Genomic DNA, 20,842 nt, shown 5'->3' with positions numbered 1-20,842 from the left:
CCCCCCCCCCCCCCCCTCCTCTACTCTTCCGGTTTCCATGGATGACGGAAACAAACTGAGCAGGTTTTGCCAGATAAAAACTTAATACATAAAAGAAATCATTAATCCAGTCTTAGTCAACTAAATATAGACATGCGCAGACGATAACTTTCTGATAAGAACCCTTTTCATCTGAATTAATATTGAAAAGTTTAACCCTTTATCAGACTCGCCGTTTCGTCTCAGTCTTCACAAACAACAAAATGTGGCCGGACCGGAGTTTTACCTGGGTATTGGTCATCATTGTCTCCACAGGTAAGTGTGACGTCATCAATCACAGCTACATCTTGCTGACTGGTAGGATGTGTTTCCTTGACAAACACGTTTTTTATTGTGCCGTTGAATAATGTGACATTTAGGTTAGATGTTGATACAGAACTAATAAGAGGAAGGTTTACTCTGTATACTAAGAAAAGGTACGATAAAATACTAGACAAAAATTACGAAAAAAAGTAGACAGAATTTGTGTAATGGAAACACCTTACAGAAATATGCGATAAAACTATCTCCAAAACAGGAATTTATACATAACAGAAATGTAGATTGAAAAAAAGCTAAAAACAAAATTACATGAGTACAATTATAAAGACCTAAAAAACACACCCGTAGAACGTTAATTTTTATCAGAAATTCACATGTATAAGCTGACTTTTTATTGCCCTTTGAAACAAACATTGACGTGAACATTTGATAAAAGCGACTTTGTAGAGTCTGGACATTTCAGTTCAGTATAAAACACAGTGGTTGAACGGTAGTGTCTGGAGTAACGGCACCAATAATGCTATCTATACGATACATTTTGTGTTAGTAACGATTCTAATTTTAAGAATGCATACATTTAATTAACTGAAAACTCGTTGTTATTGATTACAATTAAAGATGAAATTATTTGTGATCTTGATATTATGATATGTCAATAAATGTTCATATCATGATTTCAAGATCGAAGCTGTACTCCATATTGTACTAATGATCCTAGCTCCATATTGTACTAATGATCCTAGCTCCATATTGTACTAATGATCCTAACTCCATATTGTACTAATGATTTTAGCTCCATATTGTACTAATGATCCTAGCTGTGCTCCATATTGTACTCATTTCCATTATTAACCGATAGAAATAAATTTTAAAAAAATGAATAAAAAACCAAGACGAAAGAAAGGTTTTACAGAACAAATTCTTTATTTCTTTATTTTTGGAAATCGTTTATTGGTGTTTGTATAGTATCACTTTTCAATATGATAAATATAAAATAAATATCAATTATTTGTAGTTTACTGAATGCCAAACCCATAATTTAAGATTTACAAGACTTGGAATAAACACAGGTCGAATTAGTCAGGTTTCAAAGTTAGGATCGGATTAGACAGGTTTTCTTTTAACATATAGAATATAAACTTTATCTATTTCATACTGTTATGACGATACTCAATAGCACTGAATTATCAAAAGTTTCCAAGTTTTTTCAGTGTATTATGGTTTGACGTTTTGCGGAAGTTTGTGGTAGATAAGGTAAACACAGACAACAGCACGCAGCGACTCGTAATTGAACACGTGTAAGGTGTTGTCAAGTCCATGTTTATGTCGGATGTTTAAACAGTTACATTAACAGTCTTATAAAAAACTTTTTTCGTGTTATCAAATGAACCTCTACAGAATGTCAATGTCTTTCTGTGTTAGTTAAACGGAGCGTGTCCATTGTATAAAAAAATGTACGGGTATCGACAAAATATTATCGACGAAATATTGTCTACAAAATGGAATCATGTGATGTTGACATAAGACTATAATGTCACATTACATCAACATTACGTTATCTCATCAATGGATATGAAATGATATATTGGCACGCGTGACTATATTAGTGGCTTACTTTTATTTTAATAAATAATTTACTTTAAGATAAGGCGATGTTAGGTGTCGGTTTGTATACGTTTTTAAACACGAGCTGGTTGCTGTAGTGATATCCAATACTACAGCTGTGATTCCTTCACCATCACACAGTATCCTAACATACAGGTGAATTTGTGTATCAATTTTGTATTCTATAATACTCTTAAATAGCGTGTACCCCACTGACATACGTGTGTGTGATCGCTTGTACCAATGTTCCAATGTACCGATTTAAATGTCATAAGCGACAGACTTACTGATGAATACACTACAGATAATGCGCCTTATTGATCTTCTGTTAAATTTTAACAGTTAGTAAAATCATTATCAACACACTGGAATTTTTATCAACAGATCAAGTTCGATAACAATCCAGTCCATTCATTGCAGTGTGCGTTACTAAAACCAAGAACCGACCCACGGCACGATATTTCCGGATTTATCAACTGTCGGAAACGTTTCATCTTAAATTGTATTCATCATTGCAAGTGGTATTCGAATAATTTCAAAGGACTAATAGAAATAAATCAATGTACATAAATATTACAGAATACAGAGATTGACCTTACTTTCAGCTATATGAAGTAAAGATATCAGATCTTCTTGTATGTGCGGTACATATATATTGTGTTCTGTCAACAAACATTCCAGTTCAGTGACTTAGAGTTAATGATAAATGTGATATATGTGACACAGATATTTGTAACTTCTTGCTTCTGACGTGCCCAATCAGAATCTTACAGGTAACGCCACCAATCCGAGGCTAACCTTACTCACCAAACATACACAAACATTTAGTTCACCAAACATACACACCATCATCTAGCTCACAAAACAAACACCAACATAAAGTTCACAAAATATACACATACATCGAGCTCACAAAACGGACATTAACGTCTAGTTCATCAAACGGACATTAACATATAGCTCACCAAACGCGCATAAGCATTTAGCTCACCAAACATTCACCAACATCTAGCTCACCAAACTGACACCAACATCTAGCTCACCAAACAGACACTAACATCTAGCTTAGCAAGCATATACCAACATCAAGCTCACAAAACATACACCAACATCTATTTTCATCGAACATACACCAACATCCAGCTCACAAAACATACACCAACACCAAGCTCACAAAACGGATATTAACCTCTAGCTCACCAAAGGGACATTAACATCTTGCTCACCAAACATGCACCAATATCTAGTTCACCAAACATACACCAAACATACACCAACATCTATTTTCATCGAACATACACCAACATCCAGCTCACAAAACATACACCAACACCAAGCTCACAAAACGGATATTAACCTCTAGCTCACCAAAGGGACATTAACACCTAACTCACCAAACATACACAAAAAAAATAGTTCACCAAACAGACACCAACATCTAGCTCACCGAACATACACCAACATCTTGCTCACCAAACATACACCAACATCTAGCTCACCGAACAGACACCAACATCTTGCTCACCGAACATACACCAACATCTTGCTCACCGAACAGACACCAACATCGAGCTCACCAAACATACACCAACATCTTGCTCACCAAACATACACCAACATCTAGCTCACCAAACAGACACCAACATCTCGCCCACCAAACATACACCAACATCTTGCTCACCAAACATGCACCAACATCGAGCTCACCAAACATACACCAACATCAAGCTCACCAAACAGACACCAACATCTAGCTCACTAAACAGACACCAACATCTAGCTCACTAAACAGACACTAATAACATATGTCTCAATTTTGATGTAATAGATAACATCACAAATCTGAAGTTTTTAAATGACGTATAGAATCTGAGTCAAACGACGTCACAAGTTTGACGTATACAAAACTCGTCACGTTCAACATTTTAAGAATAATCTCATTTCCAGATCTTGTTAGTGGAGGATGCCATGAAAAGTTCAAGGTCATTTCCGGACACTCCGCCTGTCTAAGTAAATCACCAAAGGTCAGCGTATCCGGTGAGTATAACGTCAGCCGTCTAAATAGTTTATGTGTCCTATCGTCCGAGCTTCTCTCGAATCCAAAATCAGATATTTGGCTAAAGAAACGTGTTTAGAAACCAAACTATGATAAAATTAAGCGTCTTCTAGTGACAAATAACATTTCATAGGTAAGGAAGATAATTTAAGATGATATATCATATATATTCAGTATTCCACAGTACATACAAATAAACGTACCGCTTTATACAGAATGTTAACGTGTTACAGTACCACAGAACATACAAATAAACGTAAAATTGCATGACCTGATAACTGGCTATTTCACCGTAGTAAAATTCACGAGGTTTGTATTGAAATGTTCTTTGACATGTAGTTTAACGTTGATTGACGAGTGAAATAGCGTCATTTGAACGGCGATACTACGTTGTGTATTGAAAAGTACTTGAATAAAGTGTGACTGGTGACATAACGTTGTTTGAAGGGTGATATAGCGTTGTTTGACTGACGAAATGACGTTTAATGAGTGTTACAGTGCTTGACGATCGATATGATATTGTTGAACGGGTAATATCAATCACGTTGTTTGACGTTATTTGAAGGGTGAGTAAACGTTGTTTGACGTTATTTGACGGGTGAGCAAACTTTGTTTGACATGTGATACAATTTCATTTGATTGATCACATAACAGATGATATAACAATGTTTAATTGGTAATTTAAAGTTTGATGGATGAGAAAACGCTGTTTGGCAGAAGATAACGTTTTTTGATGCATGCTAATATTCGTGTAACGGGAAATTTGATATTGTTGTATGGGTCTCACAAGGTTTGATGAAAGACGGGTTTATGACGTTGATATAACGTCATACATTGTTTGCCGGTGTTTGATGGATGATTTAACGTTGTTCGAAAGTGATTTATATTTGTTTCATGAATGATATACCATTGTTTGGGAGGTAAAAAGAAGTTTATCGTGTTTATCTAACACGTGTTAGTTGATTTTAAAATTGTATTTCAAATCGATAAAACCATTTATTATACCTCTAGTGAAAATCCTGCAATCTGATTGTTCATTTCACACTGTCACATTCGGTTTTACATTGAGTCAATGGAAGGGTGCTTACCAACGCCCTAGCAACGGGCTACAGTGTGATGTGACAGTGTACTTCGCCTCGGGTGACAGTGATAACCCCGGGGTGACCCTAGGCAATGTCACACTCTAATGCATGTAGTATTCATATAATACTTCCTTTCTTATGAAAAGCATTATTACTGTTCCGATTGAGGAAACTATTCAATGAATCATAACGTCAAAATTTAAGTTGACAGCACAAAACATTAATTCATGTACGTGACGTCTTAATTCAAAGATTGACTAATGAAATAATATCCTACTAGGGTAATCCAAAATGTTGATGTTGAAACTTCGAGTGATTTTGGGACAAATCATTGTTTTACGGGCCATATAACATTTCTTGATGGGCGATATAGCACTCCTTAACGGATGACTAAACGCTGTGTGATGGTAAAGTTAACGTCGGTTGACTGGTGATTTAACGTTGTTTGATAGATTATGTAACATTGGTTGATAGGTGCTGTAATGTTGGTTGACATGTTATGTAACATCGGTTGACAGGTTATGTAACATCGGTTGATAGGGGCTGTAATATCGGTTGACAGGTGCTGTGACGTTAGTTGACAGGGTATGTAACATCGGTTGATAGGTGCTGTAATATCGGTTGACAGGTGCTGCGACGTTAGTTGACAGGTTATGTAACATCGGTTGATAGGGGCTGTAATATCGGTTGACAGGTGCTGTGACGTTAGCTGACAGGTTATGTAACATCGGTTGATAGGTGCTGTAATATCGGTTGACAGGTGCTGTGACGTTAGCTGACAGGTTATGTAACATCGGTTGATAGGTGCTGTAATATCGGTTGACAGGTGCTGTGACGTTAGCTGACAGGTTATGTAACATCGGTTGATAGGTGCTGTAATATCGGTTGACAGGTGCTGTGACGTTAGTTGACAGGTTATGTAACATCGGTTGATAGGCGCTGTAATGTTGGTTGACAGGTTATGTAACATCGGTTGACAGGGTATGTAACATCGGTTGATAGGTGCTGTAATATCGGTTGACAGGTGCTGCGACGTTAGTTGACAGGTTATGTAACATCGGTTGGTAGGCGCTGTAATGTTGGTTGACAGGTTTTGTAACATTGGTTGATAGGTGCTGTAATGTTGGTTGACAGGTTATATAACTTCGGTTGATAAGTGCTGTAATGTTGGTTGATGGGCGGATTGGTCGAGTGGTTAACGAGTGGTTAACACTTCGGCCTTCCACGCAGGCGGCCGGAGTTCGATCCCCGAAGTCATTGAATGCATGGAATATCAGAGAAAGTGTTTTTCTCCTGCCCACGCAACTCCAACAACCCAGGTGGAGTATAAAATGGTCTGGGGTGGATGTTGCGGTATCTGTGATGTAGCATTCAAGTGATGTGGTACTAGAAAAGATGCCGATGGAAGCACGGTCCCACTACAAACAGAACAAAATACATCTCCAGCACTCACGCAGGCATACACACATACGGAAATATCAGCCAGGTGGAATAGGACTAGAAGTTAGCGCCTGGTAAGGCAGCACCTACGAATTCCTCAAAATTTGTATATCGTTATTGTATTAATTGTATATCTATGTACTGTAAAGCGCTTTAAAGTGGCTTATGTAAGGTGGATAGGGCGCTGTATCGAATGTTGTAAATTATTATTATTATAATTTGACAGGTTATGTAACATCGGTTGATAGGTGCTGTAATGTTGGTTGACAGGTTATGTAACATCGGTTGATAGGTGATGTAACGTTGTTTGACAGGGTATGTAACATCGGTTGATAGATGCTGTAACGTTAGTTGATAGGTGCTGTAATGTTGGTTGACAGGTGCTGTAACGTTAGTTGACAGGTGATGTACTGTAGGTTGATAGGCGCTGTAACGTTGGTTGACAGGTGCTGTAATGTTGGTTGATAGGTGCTGTAATGTTAGTTGACAGATGCTGTAACGTTGGTTGACAGGTGCTGTAACATCAGTTGACAGGTGCTGTGACGTAAGATGACAAGTAATGTAACATCGGTTGATAGGTGCTGTAATGTTGGTTGACAGGTTAGGTAACATCGGTTTATAGGTGCTGTAACGTTGGTTGATAAGTGCTGTTATGTTGGTTGATAGGTGCTGCAACGTTGGTTGACAGGTGCTGTAACGTTGTTTGACAGGTTATGCAACGTTGGTTGACAGGTGCTGTAACGTTGGCTGATAGGTACTGTGACATTGGTTGACAGGTGCTGTAACGTCGCTGACAGGTGCTGTAACGTTGTTGACAGGTGCTGGAACGTTAGTTGACAGGTTATGTAACATCGGTTGAAAGGTGCTGTAATGCTGGTTGACAGGTTCTGTAACTTTGGTTGGTAGGTGAACGTTGGCTGATAGGTGATGTGACGTTGGTTGGCAGGTTTTATAACATCGGTTGACATATGCTGTAACTACGGTTGATAGGGGCAGTAACGTTGTTTGATAAATTATGTAACATCGGTTTATAGGTGCTGTGACGTTGGTTGACAGGTGCTGTAACGTTGGTTGACATGTAATGTAACGTTGGTTGACAGGTGCTGTAATGTTGGTTAACAGGTGCTGTAACATCGGTTGACAGGTGCTGTAGCGTGGTTGACATGTGCTGTTATGTTAGTTGACAGGTGCTGTAACGTTGTTGACAGGTGCTGTAACGTCGCTGACAGGTGCTGTAACGTTGTTGACAGGTGCTGGAACGTTAGTTGACAGGTTATGTAACATCGGTTGAAAGGTGATGTAATGCTGGTTGACAGGTTCTGTAACTTTGGTTGATAGGTGAACGTTGGCTGATAGGTGATGTGACGTTGGTTGGCAGGTTTTATAACATCGGTTGACAGATGCTGTAACTACGGTTGATAGGTGCGGTAACGTTGTTTGATAAATAATGTAACATCGGTTGATAGGTGCTGTGACGTTGGTTGACAGGTGCTGTAACGTTGGTTGACATATTATGTAACGTTGGTTGACAGCTTCTGGACTGTAGGTTGATATGTGCTGTAACGTTGGTTGACAGGTGCTGTAACATTAGTTGACAGGTGCTGTGACGTTAGTTGACAGGTAATGTAACATCGGTTGATAGGTGCTGTAATGTTGGTTGACAGGTTAGGCAATATCGGTTGATAGGTGCTGTAACGTTGGTTGATAAGTGCTGTCATGTTGGTTGATAGGTGCTGCAACGTTGGTTGAGGTGCTGTAACGTTGTTTGACAGGTGCTGTAACGTTGGCTGATAGGTACTGTGACATTGGTTAACAGGTTATGTACCATTGGTTGAAAGGTTATGTAACATCGGTTGACAGATGCTGTAACTACGGTTGATAGGGGCGGTAACGTTGTTTGATAAATTATGTAACATCGAATGACAGGTGCTGTAACATCGGTTGACAGGTGCTGTAACGTTGTTTACAGGTGCTGTAATGTTAGTTGATAGGTGCTGTAACGTTGTTTGACAGGTGCCGTAATGTTGGTTGACAGGTGCTGTAACGTTGTTGACATGTGCTGTAATGTTAGTTGACAGGTGCTGTAACGTTGTTGACAGGTGCTGTAACGTTGCCGACAGGTGCTGTAACGTTGTTGACAGGTGCTGTAACGTTGGTTACAGGTGCTGTAATGTTAGTTGAGAGGTGCTGTAACGTTGGTTGACAGGTTCTGTAACATTAGTTGATAGGTGCTGCCATGTTGGTTGACATGTGCTGTTACGTTGGTTTACAGGTTATGTTACATTGATTGACAGGTGCTGTAACGTTAGGGAGTTGACAGGTGCTGTAATGTTAGTTAACAGGTGCTGTAACGTCTTACATTGTCGCAAAAACAAGAAAACAGAAAAAGGCTAGCAACACATCCGTTATGGAGTTGTTTTATAGATGGAAAATGTTGTAAACATTTAACGTTTTTATTTTGACCGAAAGTCCTCATAAACAGAATTGATATGACAACATACTATACGTAAGAAGTATCGTCCATGAATGAGGACTGATCTCCGTCATTAGCTTATGTGTTATCCTTTCGTTATTTTGCTAAAAATACACAGAGACATTTTTAGGGTTTTTGTTGAATAGCAGTTTTATTTATATATTTATTTTATTATTTATCTATTTGTTTTTAGTGGGGCGTGTAGTTTGATATTTTGCACGAGTGAAAACTATTCAATCTATAAGAGCAGTACAACTGTTATTTATTTCCGACTGAAGTCAGGGGATGAACTAGAATCACGTTGTCTGCCTTTCTTTCATTCAGCCCGTCCGTAGACGGAATTTCGTTCGGAAACCTTTCAAAACATAAGATATAATCACAACATTCCATAAAAAACAAGAATATCATGGCTGATATGCTGTACCGAGAGTAGTTAAGGCTATTGTAAACTCACAGTTAATAATGTCCATTGTGAATTTTACACCAAAATGTTTGTTTCATTAACAAAAGCGGTATTTGCCACAGAGGAAAAATCGTGGTATTACCTAGACCGTAAAAGTGCAATACTTAGATAACGACGTTTTAACGATACTACCGCCACTGTGTCTTTGCCAGGAACTGTTTTGGAACAAGCAGGTATTTTACGTTATAAATATATTATCATAATATACTATAATACTTTTCTACGCCACCAGAGGTACTTTCGTCAGAGAAGACAGAAATCATCACCCTGCATAACACGTATCGACTAAAAGTCAGCGACGCCTTGTATATGCAGAAGATCAGATGGGACGACGAGGTTGCCATGGTTGCAAGGAAATGGGCAGAGAACTGTCAAATGAATCATGACAAGGGGTCGGTCAGGTACATCCCAGGTACGTCCTTAGTATAGAAAGGTTCCTTATGTACAGGTAAATTTGGAATGATAGGGCAGGTATATTTTTCTTAGACAGTCAAGAGAAGAATGGCACAGTCGGTAGTGCGTCGGCCTTCTGACCGAAAGATTGTAAGTTCGAAACGCACTGACAGCAGTAACCAATGTGTCCATGAACAAGACGATTTATTCTGGTTATTCTAGTCTATCCAGGTGTACGAATGGGTACCAGCATGCTGGTGAGTAATAGGAAGTCATCGACCTTCAGTCACTTCACGTCATGGAAAATTTACAGGTAACCATTTTGCTGGTAGGCGTGGGCTAGACTCCTGGGGTCAGCGGCAACCTGTTGTGTATGACCTCTAATCAAAGTCTTCACACAGCTGTATTGATAATATGTCGGAGCAACCCTTGGTACTGATTTTCTGAGTCATATATTCCTTATTTAAAATCAATCGATAGAAAGTGCATTTTAAGAGATGATATCTCATTAGTAAGTCGATACAGTTAACTGTTCTTATTTTTTTTATTTAAAGTGGAAAAAAATGAAATACTACACGGCCAACTAAATGTGAATTGTTTAATGTTCAAATATGGAAGTGGGCGAACAGGAATGCTTCAAAACTAATTTATTTCTTCAATGTAAATGCCTAGCATGTTTTTACAAGATACAAGAAACTTTATTTAACGTCACATACAGGTAAACAAGGAACAGTAGCTCTTGAGAGCTAGAATTGCGACAATTTTTTTTTAATTTCTTTTTGATATTTTACAGTCACCCTATCGGGCAATTTTTAAGGATCCCTGTCCCACTGCACGGTGTTTTATTGCATACACAGTAACCCCTCTTTATATCGTTTTAACTATTACTCAGTTGGACCAGGTCACTCCCATTGATTAGGAAACTCAGTCGGTTAGAACGGTAGTATAATAATCGTAAGACCAGGGTTTGAATCCCCGTCAAGCCCCGTTGTTTTTTTCCCAAATTAAAACAGTGCTATTGATTATATTTTGTTTATTTCGTTTCCGTTAATTTATAAAAGCAAGGTATGTTTTTCTTTTCACAAATGATTTATCAAACACGTAGTTTTTAAATGCGTAGTTACAGTTTTTCGCAGTGGTACAGTGGTTCTTAAACATTGGTCTTATAATTTTCTGTCTCTTTTTTCCTGTTCGGGAATTAAAAAATGATCGTCTTTCTTTGATACAAAACCCTGTTCACTTTAACTGTAATCATACAGTTGGCACGGGGTTTTTTTTGTTTCATATCCCAAAGAACTTACCATGCGATCGACCGTACTCTGTTGTCCACTTGGCTGTTTTCTGGTGTCCGGTGTACCGTTCCCTATTGTCCATTTGATCGTTTCTTGTTGTCCAGTTGGTTGTTTTCTGCTGTCCACTTGACCGTTTTATATTGTCCAGTTGGCTTCAATATCTGAATTATTACACATATTCGTGAAACGACTAAGGTCGTTGAGCAAAGACAACGTTCAATTCGTATATATGTTCCATAAATGAAATATGAAAACCCTGTTTGACTGTATTTCAGGGCGGTTCTCTGTGGGACAAAACATAGCTACAGGCAGCGCTAACAGTAAACGTAACTGGGCATCAATAATGGAACTTTGGAACAAAGAGGGAACCAAATTTACCTACGGGAGCTCTAACGACCTGGGCCAAGTTGGTCATTATACACAGGTGATCTATTGTCGGCATTATACACGGGTAATCTACAATAAAATTTACTACGACGTACTTACACCCTGATTGGTCGTCATACACAGGTAAGCTATAGTAAACTTTACTACGGAGTACGTACACACTAAACGGTAAGGGACTAACACACTGGTCGGCTGTTATACACAGGTAAGCTATAGTATACGTACACACTAAACGGTAGGGGACTAACACACTGGTCGGCTGTTATACACAGGTTATATACCGTAACGTTTCGCACGAGGGCCAGCACATTGCTCGATCGTTATACACAGGAAATATACCGTAAAGGTTCGTACGGGGGCTAGCATATTGGTCAGTCGTCATACACAGGAAATATGCCGAAGAGTTTCGTACGGGGCTAGCACAGTGATCGGTCGTTATACACAGATAAGCTTTAGCAAACTTAAATATAGGGGGCTAACACGGAACGGCACAGGAAATATACCGTAAAGTTTCGTACGTGGGCTAGCACATTGGTCGGTCGTTTTACTCGGGAAATATTCTATAAAGTTTCGTTCGGGACTAGCATAGTGGTCGGTCGTTATACACAGGTATTCTATAGAAAACTTTACTAAAGGGAATTCAAACTGGTATGCACAGGAAATACACTTTAAAATTTCGTACGGGGGCTAGCACATTGGTAGGTCGTTATACACAGGAAATATACCGTAAAGGTTCGTACAGGGTAAGCGCAGTGGTTGGTCGTTATACACAGGTAATATACCGTAAAGTTTTGTATTGGGGCTAGCATATTGGTCGGTCGTTTTACACAGGTTATCTATATCAAACTTTACTATAGGGGACTAACACTGGTCGTCACAGGAAATATACCGTAAAGGTTCGTTAGTGGCTAGCCCATTGGTCGGTCGTTATACAGTGTAATCTTTAGCCAACTTTACTATAGTGTACTTACACTGGTCTGCTGTTATACGAAGGTAATATACCGTGGAATTTCGTACGCGGCTAGCACATTTGTGGGTGGTTATACACAGGAAATATACTTTAAATTGTTTGTACGAGGGCTAGCACATTGGTTGGTCGTTATACACAGGTAATCTATAGCAAACTTTACTATAGGGGGCTAACACGGGTCGGCACAGGAAATATACCGTAAAGTTTAGTACGGGGACTAGCGCATTGGTCGGTCGTTATACACAGGAAATGTACCGGAAAGGTTGGTACGGGAGCTGCTAGCGCATTTGTCTGTCGTTGTATTTAGATTATCGACATTAAACTTAGGAATTTGTCGATTTCTATTGAACACAACATGCAAAACAAAAGATGGAGATGAGGGTCGGGGTCAATGGGAAAAAAACTTGTCCTTTTTTCAAATCTGTGCATGGGTATATAAAGGCAATCTGTATCCACTACTGAGTTGTGAAGTAGTACCATGTAGGTGACGTCGCTTATTTTCCCCTTTTCAGCTGGTATGGGCGGACACCTATCTTGTGGGATGTGGCTTCGCTCTCTGTGATTCTGTACCGTTTTACGTCTGTAATTACGGCCCCAGGTAAATATGTTTCTGCTATTTGTTTGGACATCTATCGGTCTAACTTGCGTCGAAATAAAAGCACTTGCTTATACATGCTTTCTTAATAATCTTTATTTTCCTCTGTCTTATTGAAATTAAGTGACCTCTTTTGTGTATTTCGATCAGATTCATACGGAGATTGGTGAATCCAAGGGGGAGTGCTTGGTAATTACGACATAACATTTAACCTCACCTCTTTATATATAATCATACTTGTATATCGTGAATACGACATACATATGTCGTGATTATAAGCTAGTAAAATCTCGTAGGTTGACATGATTCCCGTTAGAACTCAAAACACTTTATTTGGAAATACGCACTTGGTAGTTTCCAATTGTGTTAACAATTTTGACAACCATGGGAAATGCCAATCATTTCTGTTTTTGGGTGACACTCCCATTCAAATGCTCGCACAGTACTAAACATCTCAAAGATGGATTTAACTCTTAACTTACTGTTATTTGGTAATGAAATTAAATTAATGCTATTTGGTGATGCAATCCTGGCTTTGGATGTGAATTGTGATATATTTAAACATACTTTTCCTAGATCGAGCAAAAGAGTTCGAATATGAAATAGAAACAAATGTAATCATATTAAAGGTATATAAGTTCAATCCTGGAAAATCAATTTATAGTTTCATTAAAAAATACTACTTAAAAAGTAGTCTATCAGCCCTACGTGAACTGTCGCTGGAGAGCGATAAAGTCACATTCACGACAACAGTGATCTGTAGGAATGGAACTATCAAAAACAGGAAGTACTACTTTAAGTTTTAGCACGGTAACCATAACGCCGGTATACAAACCATACTATCACCACGCATTCTCAATGGCGGCTTATGGAATCGAAACTACGGAAGCCAGTTAGCTCCACGTGAGGCAATATTCTTGAGCCGTAATTACGACAAAGTTATCTTGTAATTACGACTTAGTATTACGTAATTAAGAGATTTTTTTTCTCGTAAATTATGCCGTAGTTTTCTCAAAACACCGACTAAATACATAGCTCCTGTTGAATTTCGATGTTGTTTTATTCCACAAACAGTTTATTACGGAAGCCGATGTTTGCCGTCACATGATGTATTTTTATCCCGTTTATTTGTACTATGTAATCATACAACATATAAGTGTTCTTTTAAGCAATGACTGTTTTAGCAAATAATGTTATGGTCATATAACACACATTGCTATTGATGACAAACTTCATAAAGCTCGGTAGGGCTTAATGTAAGTTTGTCAGCAATATCAGTGTGTTATAGGAACATAACAATATTTGCTAAAATATTCATTATCCATATTTGCAGTTTGATAGAGTAGTTATGCTACATTTAGTCATTTCGAACAGTTCTTTGAACAGCAAATCAATTCTTGACAACAATGAAATTGATGACGTCACAAAATAGATTGATGACGTTACAATAGCACATGTTGTTATAGTGTCATAACAACGTATATCTCAAAGCAAATGTAATGGAAGGATGCAGATCAAATGTAAATATATTTTCTTGTCTGATTTTATGATGTTATTTTGCCCTGTTTTATTTTGTGATACCCAGCGGAAACATTGGCCAGATCGACAGACCGTACAACAAATCAGGAACCTTGACTGGACTGACTGGTGAGCGAGACATAGGTCCTCGAGTTATGTACTGTGTTCCCTACTTATAAACCACACGCATTTACATAGTTTAAAACACATTCCAAGTTATGATATTCAGGGGCGTAGCTGGGTTGAATATGGTATGTAGGCAGAATGTTAGCGCGAAGCGCGAGAGGGGGAGGGAACGGGAGGGGGTTAATCCACGACAATGTGTTGCCGCAGGCAGCACCCGAGCGCGAAGCGCGAGAGAGGGAGGGTATGGGAGGGGTCTAAATTTGGAATAATAGAAGGCCTTAGGAGCAATCTCCCGTGTTCCGCTGGCAATTTCAATAGTTTAATAAATGAAAATAAAGCTCATTTTTTTTGTGAGAAAATATCGGGAAATATATTTCATTCCATATTATATCTCGCATTTTGTCGAATATGCATACTTTATGATGGGCAACATCAGTGATTTATGTGAATAAATGTTTTAAGCGTTATCCAAAGTCAGTATACAAGTTACTGAACGATTTCAAAGGGCAGACAGAGCTCAGACAAATTGAAATCGCCGAGTTTTCCGGGCAGACATAGGCTTACAAAAGAAAACTGGACGGCCCGGGAACGTGAAAAAAACTTTATCCGAAGACAGTCTAAAAAGAAAATTATACATGTAATCGACAAAAACAAGGACCAGTAAAAAAAAGTGTATTTATGAAATTTATGTGTAGGCAGTTGCCTATTCTGCCTGTAGGCAGCTACGCGCCTGGTATTTTCATCTGTACCAAATGGCGGTTTAGCCGCTGTGGTTTATTCCGCGTTGTCACTAAATTACGTCATGTACGGGGTTTTGCGACGAACCTTATTACATTTTGATTGGCTTAAAACAAACCAAACCTGAAATAACAATGAATAAAATGTTTATTGTAGCCTTTCTTACGGACTGCTCATATCAAGAATTGATTTTTTTGCGGTCTACGAAATTATCCTGTTTAAATTGACCTGTTTTGATAAAAAAAAAAATTAAAAGGGGAAGTTTGTAGGCAGAATATGCGAAATATAAATCGATATTCCGTTTTGAGATTAAGTTCATTTTTTTTTTATTAAGTAGGCATGATCTTTTTTATGTTATCTTGTTAAAGTTACAATCCCGCTCACCTGCGCTCTTTTTTCTAATCAGCAGGAAAAAATTGGCATTATTATTTTTCCTACATAGCAAAAGTTATCAACTTCCCGTTAATACCACATCCAGGGTGTGAAACGTGTCAACGATGTAAAACCAAAAGGAATTAAAGATTGTTTACGTGCCGTAAAGAATTCGATGATTTACATGAAGTCGCGCATGCCCGAACGGGCCCCTTTAAAATGCCGATATTTCTTGTCAGATTTATACACACTTTTTCTGCTATTACGATCACTTTTTGTTAATACTACTTGTTAAGTGAATTGTAAAGTCGGTAAGCATACCAAATGGCGTGATCGATCTTTATCAATTTAGATGAAAGCACGTTTATTGTGTAAACATTTCCTCTGACCCAGTCGAACACATGGCCGCCATTCGTTAGATTCTGCTCTCGTGACATCTCGTGATTTCGCGTATGCATGATGATGTAAAATACGTCCACGCATTTAGTTGAGATAAATTTAAATCAATGGAGTTTTAAAACTTTTCATATCAATATACGTATAACATTTCTGAAATTTTATGACTTTAGCCTTAACCGCATCTTTTCCGTCAGATTTACGTTAACTTTAAAAATAAAGTTAAGAAAAATAAAACAGAACAATAAAAATATAGCCACTACGATATTTATAATTACATATATCTCAAGTCAATGTTTTATTTATACACTTGTGTTCTCTCCTAGACTGTGGAGGGATTAGTTGTCATGGCGACAGGCGACTCACCCCGGCGTGCGCGTGTGAGTGTGACCGTCAGCTCCACCCAGCGTTCACTGGAGGTACCACTTGTCAACGTAAGTCACGATTATGTGTGTTCACTCCTAACACCTGCTTAATTACCTTCAGTGATTGCGACAGTAAAGCTTCTTTTAAAAATAAATTAACAAGTAAGGGAACGTGATAAGAATTTTAGAATTTTGAAAATCTTCAAATTAACGAGGGCATTTTTATATAAAGGAACGCAAAAAGAAAAATAGGAATAATACGACAAAATAAATAAATAAAAATAAATGAAGCATGTTGATTTCGGTTAATATGTGGTCTAATCAACCCCACAATAGCAGTATCAATCTCCGACGGCGTCTTCGATTGAAATTGTTTACTGGGGTTAAACCACACTTGTCCTCATCAACATGCTATATAATCCACGAGTTGAAAGACTCCGGGTAATAAAGAACTTGAACTTGAAATATAACCGTATATCATTGTTTTTTTCCATATTAACCGTAATGCTGTTCTACTAATATTACAGTTGACTGCAGTGTTCAGGACGTACCTTTCACGTGCGGCCCAAGGGGGACATATAAACACAAAGATTGTAGCCAGATTTACGTCACATTCTATTGTCCACACATGTGTCAAACATGTCCTTGTAAGTACATATATGACGTCATACTCACGTGTCAAAGTATCAGTATCACGAGACATGTTTATGTAGATAGCACGTGTATGGGACATGTTATATTATTAATACGTGCGTGGGATATGTTATATAGATAGCACGTGTATGGGATATGGGATATAGATAACACGTGCGTAGAACATGTATATATAGATAGCACGTGCGTAGGACATGTATATATAGATAGCACGTGCGTAGGACATGTCTATATAGGTAAAACGTGCGAAGGAAATGTCTATATAGGTAACACGTGCGTAGGAAATGTCTATAAAGATAACATGTGTATGGGACATTTGTTATATAGATAACGCGTGCGTAGGACATGTATATATAGATGGCACGCGCGTAGGAAATGTGTCTATATAGATAACATGTGTATGGGACATGTCTTTATAGATAGCACGTGCGTAGGACATGTCTATATAGATAACATGTGTATGGTACATGTTATATAGATAACACGTGCGTAGGACATGTCTATATAGACAACACGTGCGCAGGACATGTTTATATAGATAACACGTGCGTAAGACATGTTTATATAGATAACACGTGCGTATGACATGTTATATAGATAACACGTGCGTAGGAAATGTCTATATAGGTAACATATGCGTAGGACATGTCTATATAGATAACACGTGCGTAGGACATGTATATATAGATAGCACGTGCGTAGGACATGTATATATAGATAGGACGTGCGTAGGACATGTCTATATAGGTAAAACGTGCGAAGGAAATGTCTATATAGGTAACACGTGCGTAGGAAATGTCTATAAAGATAACATGTGTATGGGACATTTGTTATATAGGTAACGCGTGCGTAGGACATGTATATATAGATGGCACGCGCGTAGGAAATGTGTCTATATAGATAACATGTGTATGGGACATGTCTTTATAGATAGAACGTGCGTAGGACATGTCTATATAGATAACATGTGTATGGTACATGTTATATAGATAACACGTGCGTAGGACATGTCTATATAGATAACACGTGCGAAGGAAATGTCTATATAGGTAACATATGCGTAGGACATGTTTATATAGATAACACGTGCGTATGACATGTCTATATAGATAACACGTGCGTAGGACATGTCTATATAGATAGCACGTGCGTAGGAAATGTCTTTATAGATAACATGTGTATGGGACATGTTATATAGATAACACGTGTGTAGGACATGTCTATATAGATAGCACGTGCGTAGGAAGTGTCTATATAGATAACATGTTTATGGGACATGTTATATAGATAACGCGTGCGTAGGACATGTCTTTATAGATAACTAGTGTATGGGACATCCTATATAGATAATTCTTGCTTGGGATATGTCTATATAGATAACACGTGTATGGGGCATGTCTATATATATAACACGTGTATGGGACATGTTATAAAGATAACACGTGTATGGGACATGTTATATAGATAACACGTGTATGGGACATGTTATATAGATAACACGTGTATGGGACATGTTATATAGATAACGCGTGCGTGGGACATGTTATATAGATAACACGTGTATGGGGAGTGTTATATAGATAACACGTCCGTGGGACATGTTATATAGATAACACGTGTATGGAACATCTTATATAGATAACACGTGTATGGGGCATGTCTATAAAGATAACACGTGTATTGGACATGTTATATAGATAACACGTGTATGGGACATATTATATAGATAACACGTGTATGGGGCATGTCTATATAGATAACACGTGTATGGGGCATGTCTATAAAGATAACACTTGCGCGGGACATGTTATATAGATAACACGTGTATGGGACATGTTATATAGATAACACGTGTATGGGACATGTTATATAGATAACACGTGTATTGGACATCTTATATAGGTAATATGTGTATGGGACATCTTATATAGGTAACATGTGCGTGGGACATGTTATATAGATAACACGTGCGTGGGACATGTTATATAGATAACACGTGCGTGGGACATGTCTATATAGATAACACGTGCGTGGGACATGTTATATAGATAACACTTGCGTGGGACATCTTATATAGGTAACATGTGCGTGGGACATGTTATATAGATAACACGTGCGTGGGACATGTTATATAGATAACACGTGCGTGGGATAATTTATATAGATAACACGTGCGTGGGACATGTTAAATAGATAACACTTGCGTGGGATATGGTTATAAAAATAACATGAGCGTGGGACATGTTATCTAATTAAAACGTGCGTGGGATATGATTTTATAGATAACACTTAAGTTTGACATGTCAGTACATATAACACTTGCGTGAGACATGTTTAAACAGATAGTACGTGCTTAGGACACGTCAATAAAGATAGCACGTGCGTTGGACATGTGTATATATATTACACGTGCATGGGACATGTCTTTACACATATCACGTGTGTCGGCCATGACTTTACAGATAGTAGGAACATGCGCAGTGCGTTACGTAAGCGGATTTTTTTTACACGTGTTTACTTTCTCTATTTTTCGTATATAGTTTTTTGAGGTTACCTGTTGGTATCATTATTTTTTTCTGTTGACAGAAGTGTGGTTACATATCTATATAATATTTTCATTGTAGATGCTGATCCGTCCTATGTGTCTCATTCAAGTGCAGGAACTCTCACCTTCAAATCGTCAGTCGCGATCGTCTTTTTTATCCCGTTAATGTTAAAAGTATTTTGAAAGAAATCAAACGGGAAGCGTTTGGCTTATCGTCCCAAGTCAACATCAAAAACTTAATATCAAGAGAAAATAAATGTCGTGTTTGTGATATCAATATCAGTAAAAAAAAGTACAAGTTTGAACTTGTTACCGGACAATGATTTTGTTTTATTACATGAATAAAAAATAAATTTTGTCACAGACATCATTATATAGATTTATTATATTCTGTACGAATGTTCCTTATCAAGCTATAATAAAGTACCCATATTTATATGAAATATTATGTTGGGCGACATCTAACACCCGGTGGATAGTTGATCGAACTGTCGCCTTCTGTATGTCAAAAACCATCCTCGATACTCCAGGGGTTACGCTAACTTTCGCTCTCTGCAGAGAGTAACCTCTGAAGAATCGTGGATGGTCTAAAACCCTCCAGTACATTTTTGTGGACAATTTCATCTTATTAAATTTGATAACTGTTGCGAGTCTTTGTCAGCCAATAAACATCGCTAGAGTAGAAATTGTCACTATCATGTAACACTGAAACAGTAGAAAAATGGTATATTTATTGAAAAATTAATACGTTTCCTTTCTTTTTCACAAAAAGAAAAATATGTATTCAGAACCGACTTGGTCGATGACAGCGAACATGAAATAAGACATGTTAACATCAAGTTAACACATAGACCTGCACACGCTCCTGTATATAGCTAGTGATTAATTGCTGACTTGCACAAATCCAGGTAATAACAAACGGACTAATTGAAAACAATGGATGAATATTGCTTTGGTCGATCTCTTGGGGTGAAGCAATAAGTTGTTCTTGAGACTAGTCCAACAGTAACTGCTTCCCAATCGGTCATTGAATTTGTCTTAAGTCCAAATTAATTCTTTATCCCATGAAATT

At 37.9% G+C, this 20,842-nt stretch overlaps 1 protein-coding gene across 1 annotated transcript; it reads left to right on the top strand.

Moving 5' to 3' along the window:
* The first annotated feature begins 65 nt into the window (after positions 1–65).
* On the top strand, positions 66–20,087 carry LOC110448394 (venom allergen 5-like). Its single transcript, XM_021494611.1, has 9 exons — positions 66–294; positions 3,853–3,942; positions 9,652–9,831; positions 11,380–11,528; positions 12,974–13,059; positions 14,642–14,703; positions 16,533–16,640; positions 17,099–17,218; positions 19,850–20,087. Exons 1-9 carry the CDS (start codon positions 243–245, stop codon positions 19,951–19,953), a joined length of 951 nt encoding a protein of 316 aa, XP_021350286.1. The 5' UTR covers positions 66–242; the 3' UTR covers positions 19,954–20,087.
* Positions 20,088–20,842: the final 755 nt, after the last annotated feature.

Source organism: Mizuhopecten yessoensis, unplaced genomic scaffold (genome assembly GCF_002113885.1).
Source record: "Mizuhopecten yessoensis strain PY_sf001 unplaced genomic scaffold, ASM211388v2 scaffold4033, whole genome shotgun sequence".
Classification (NCBI taxonomy): domain Eukaryota; kingdom Metazoa; phylum Mollusca; class Bivalvia; order Pectinida; family Pectinidae; genus Mizuhopecten; species Mizuhopecten yessoensis.
This window is presented reverse-complemented; position numbering and strand designations above follow the sequence as displayed.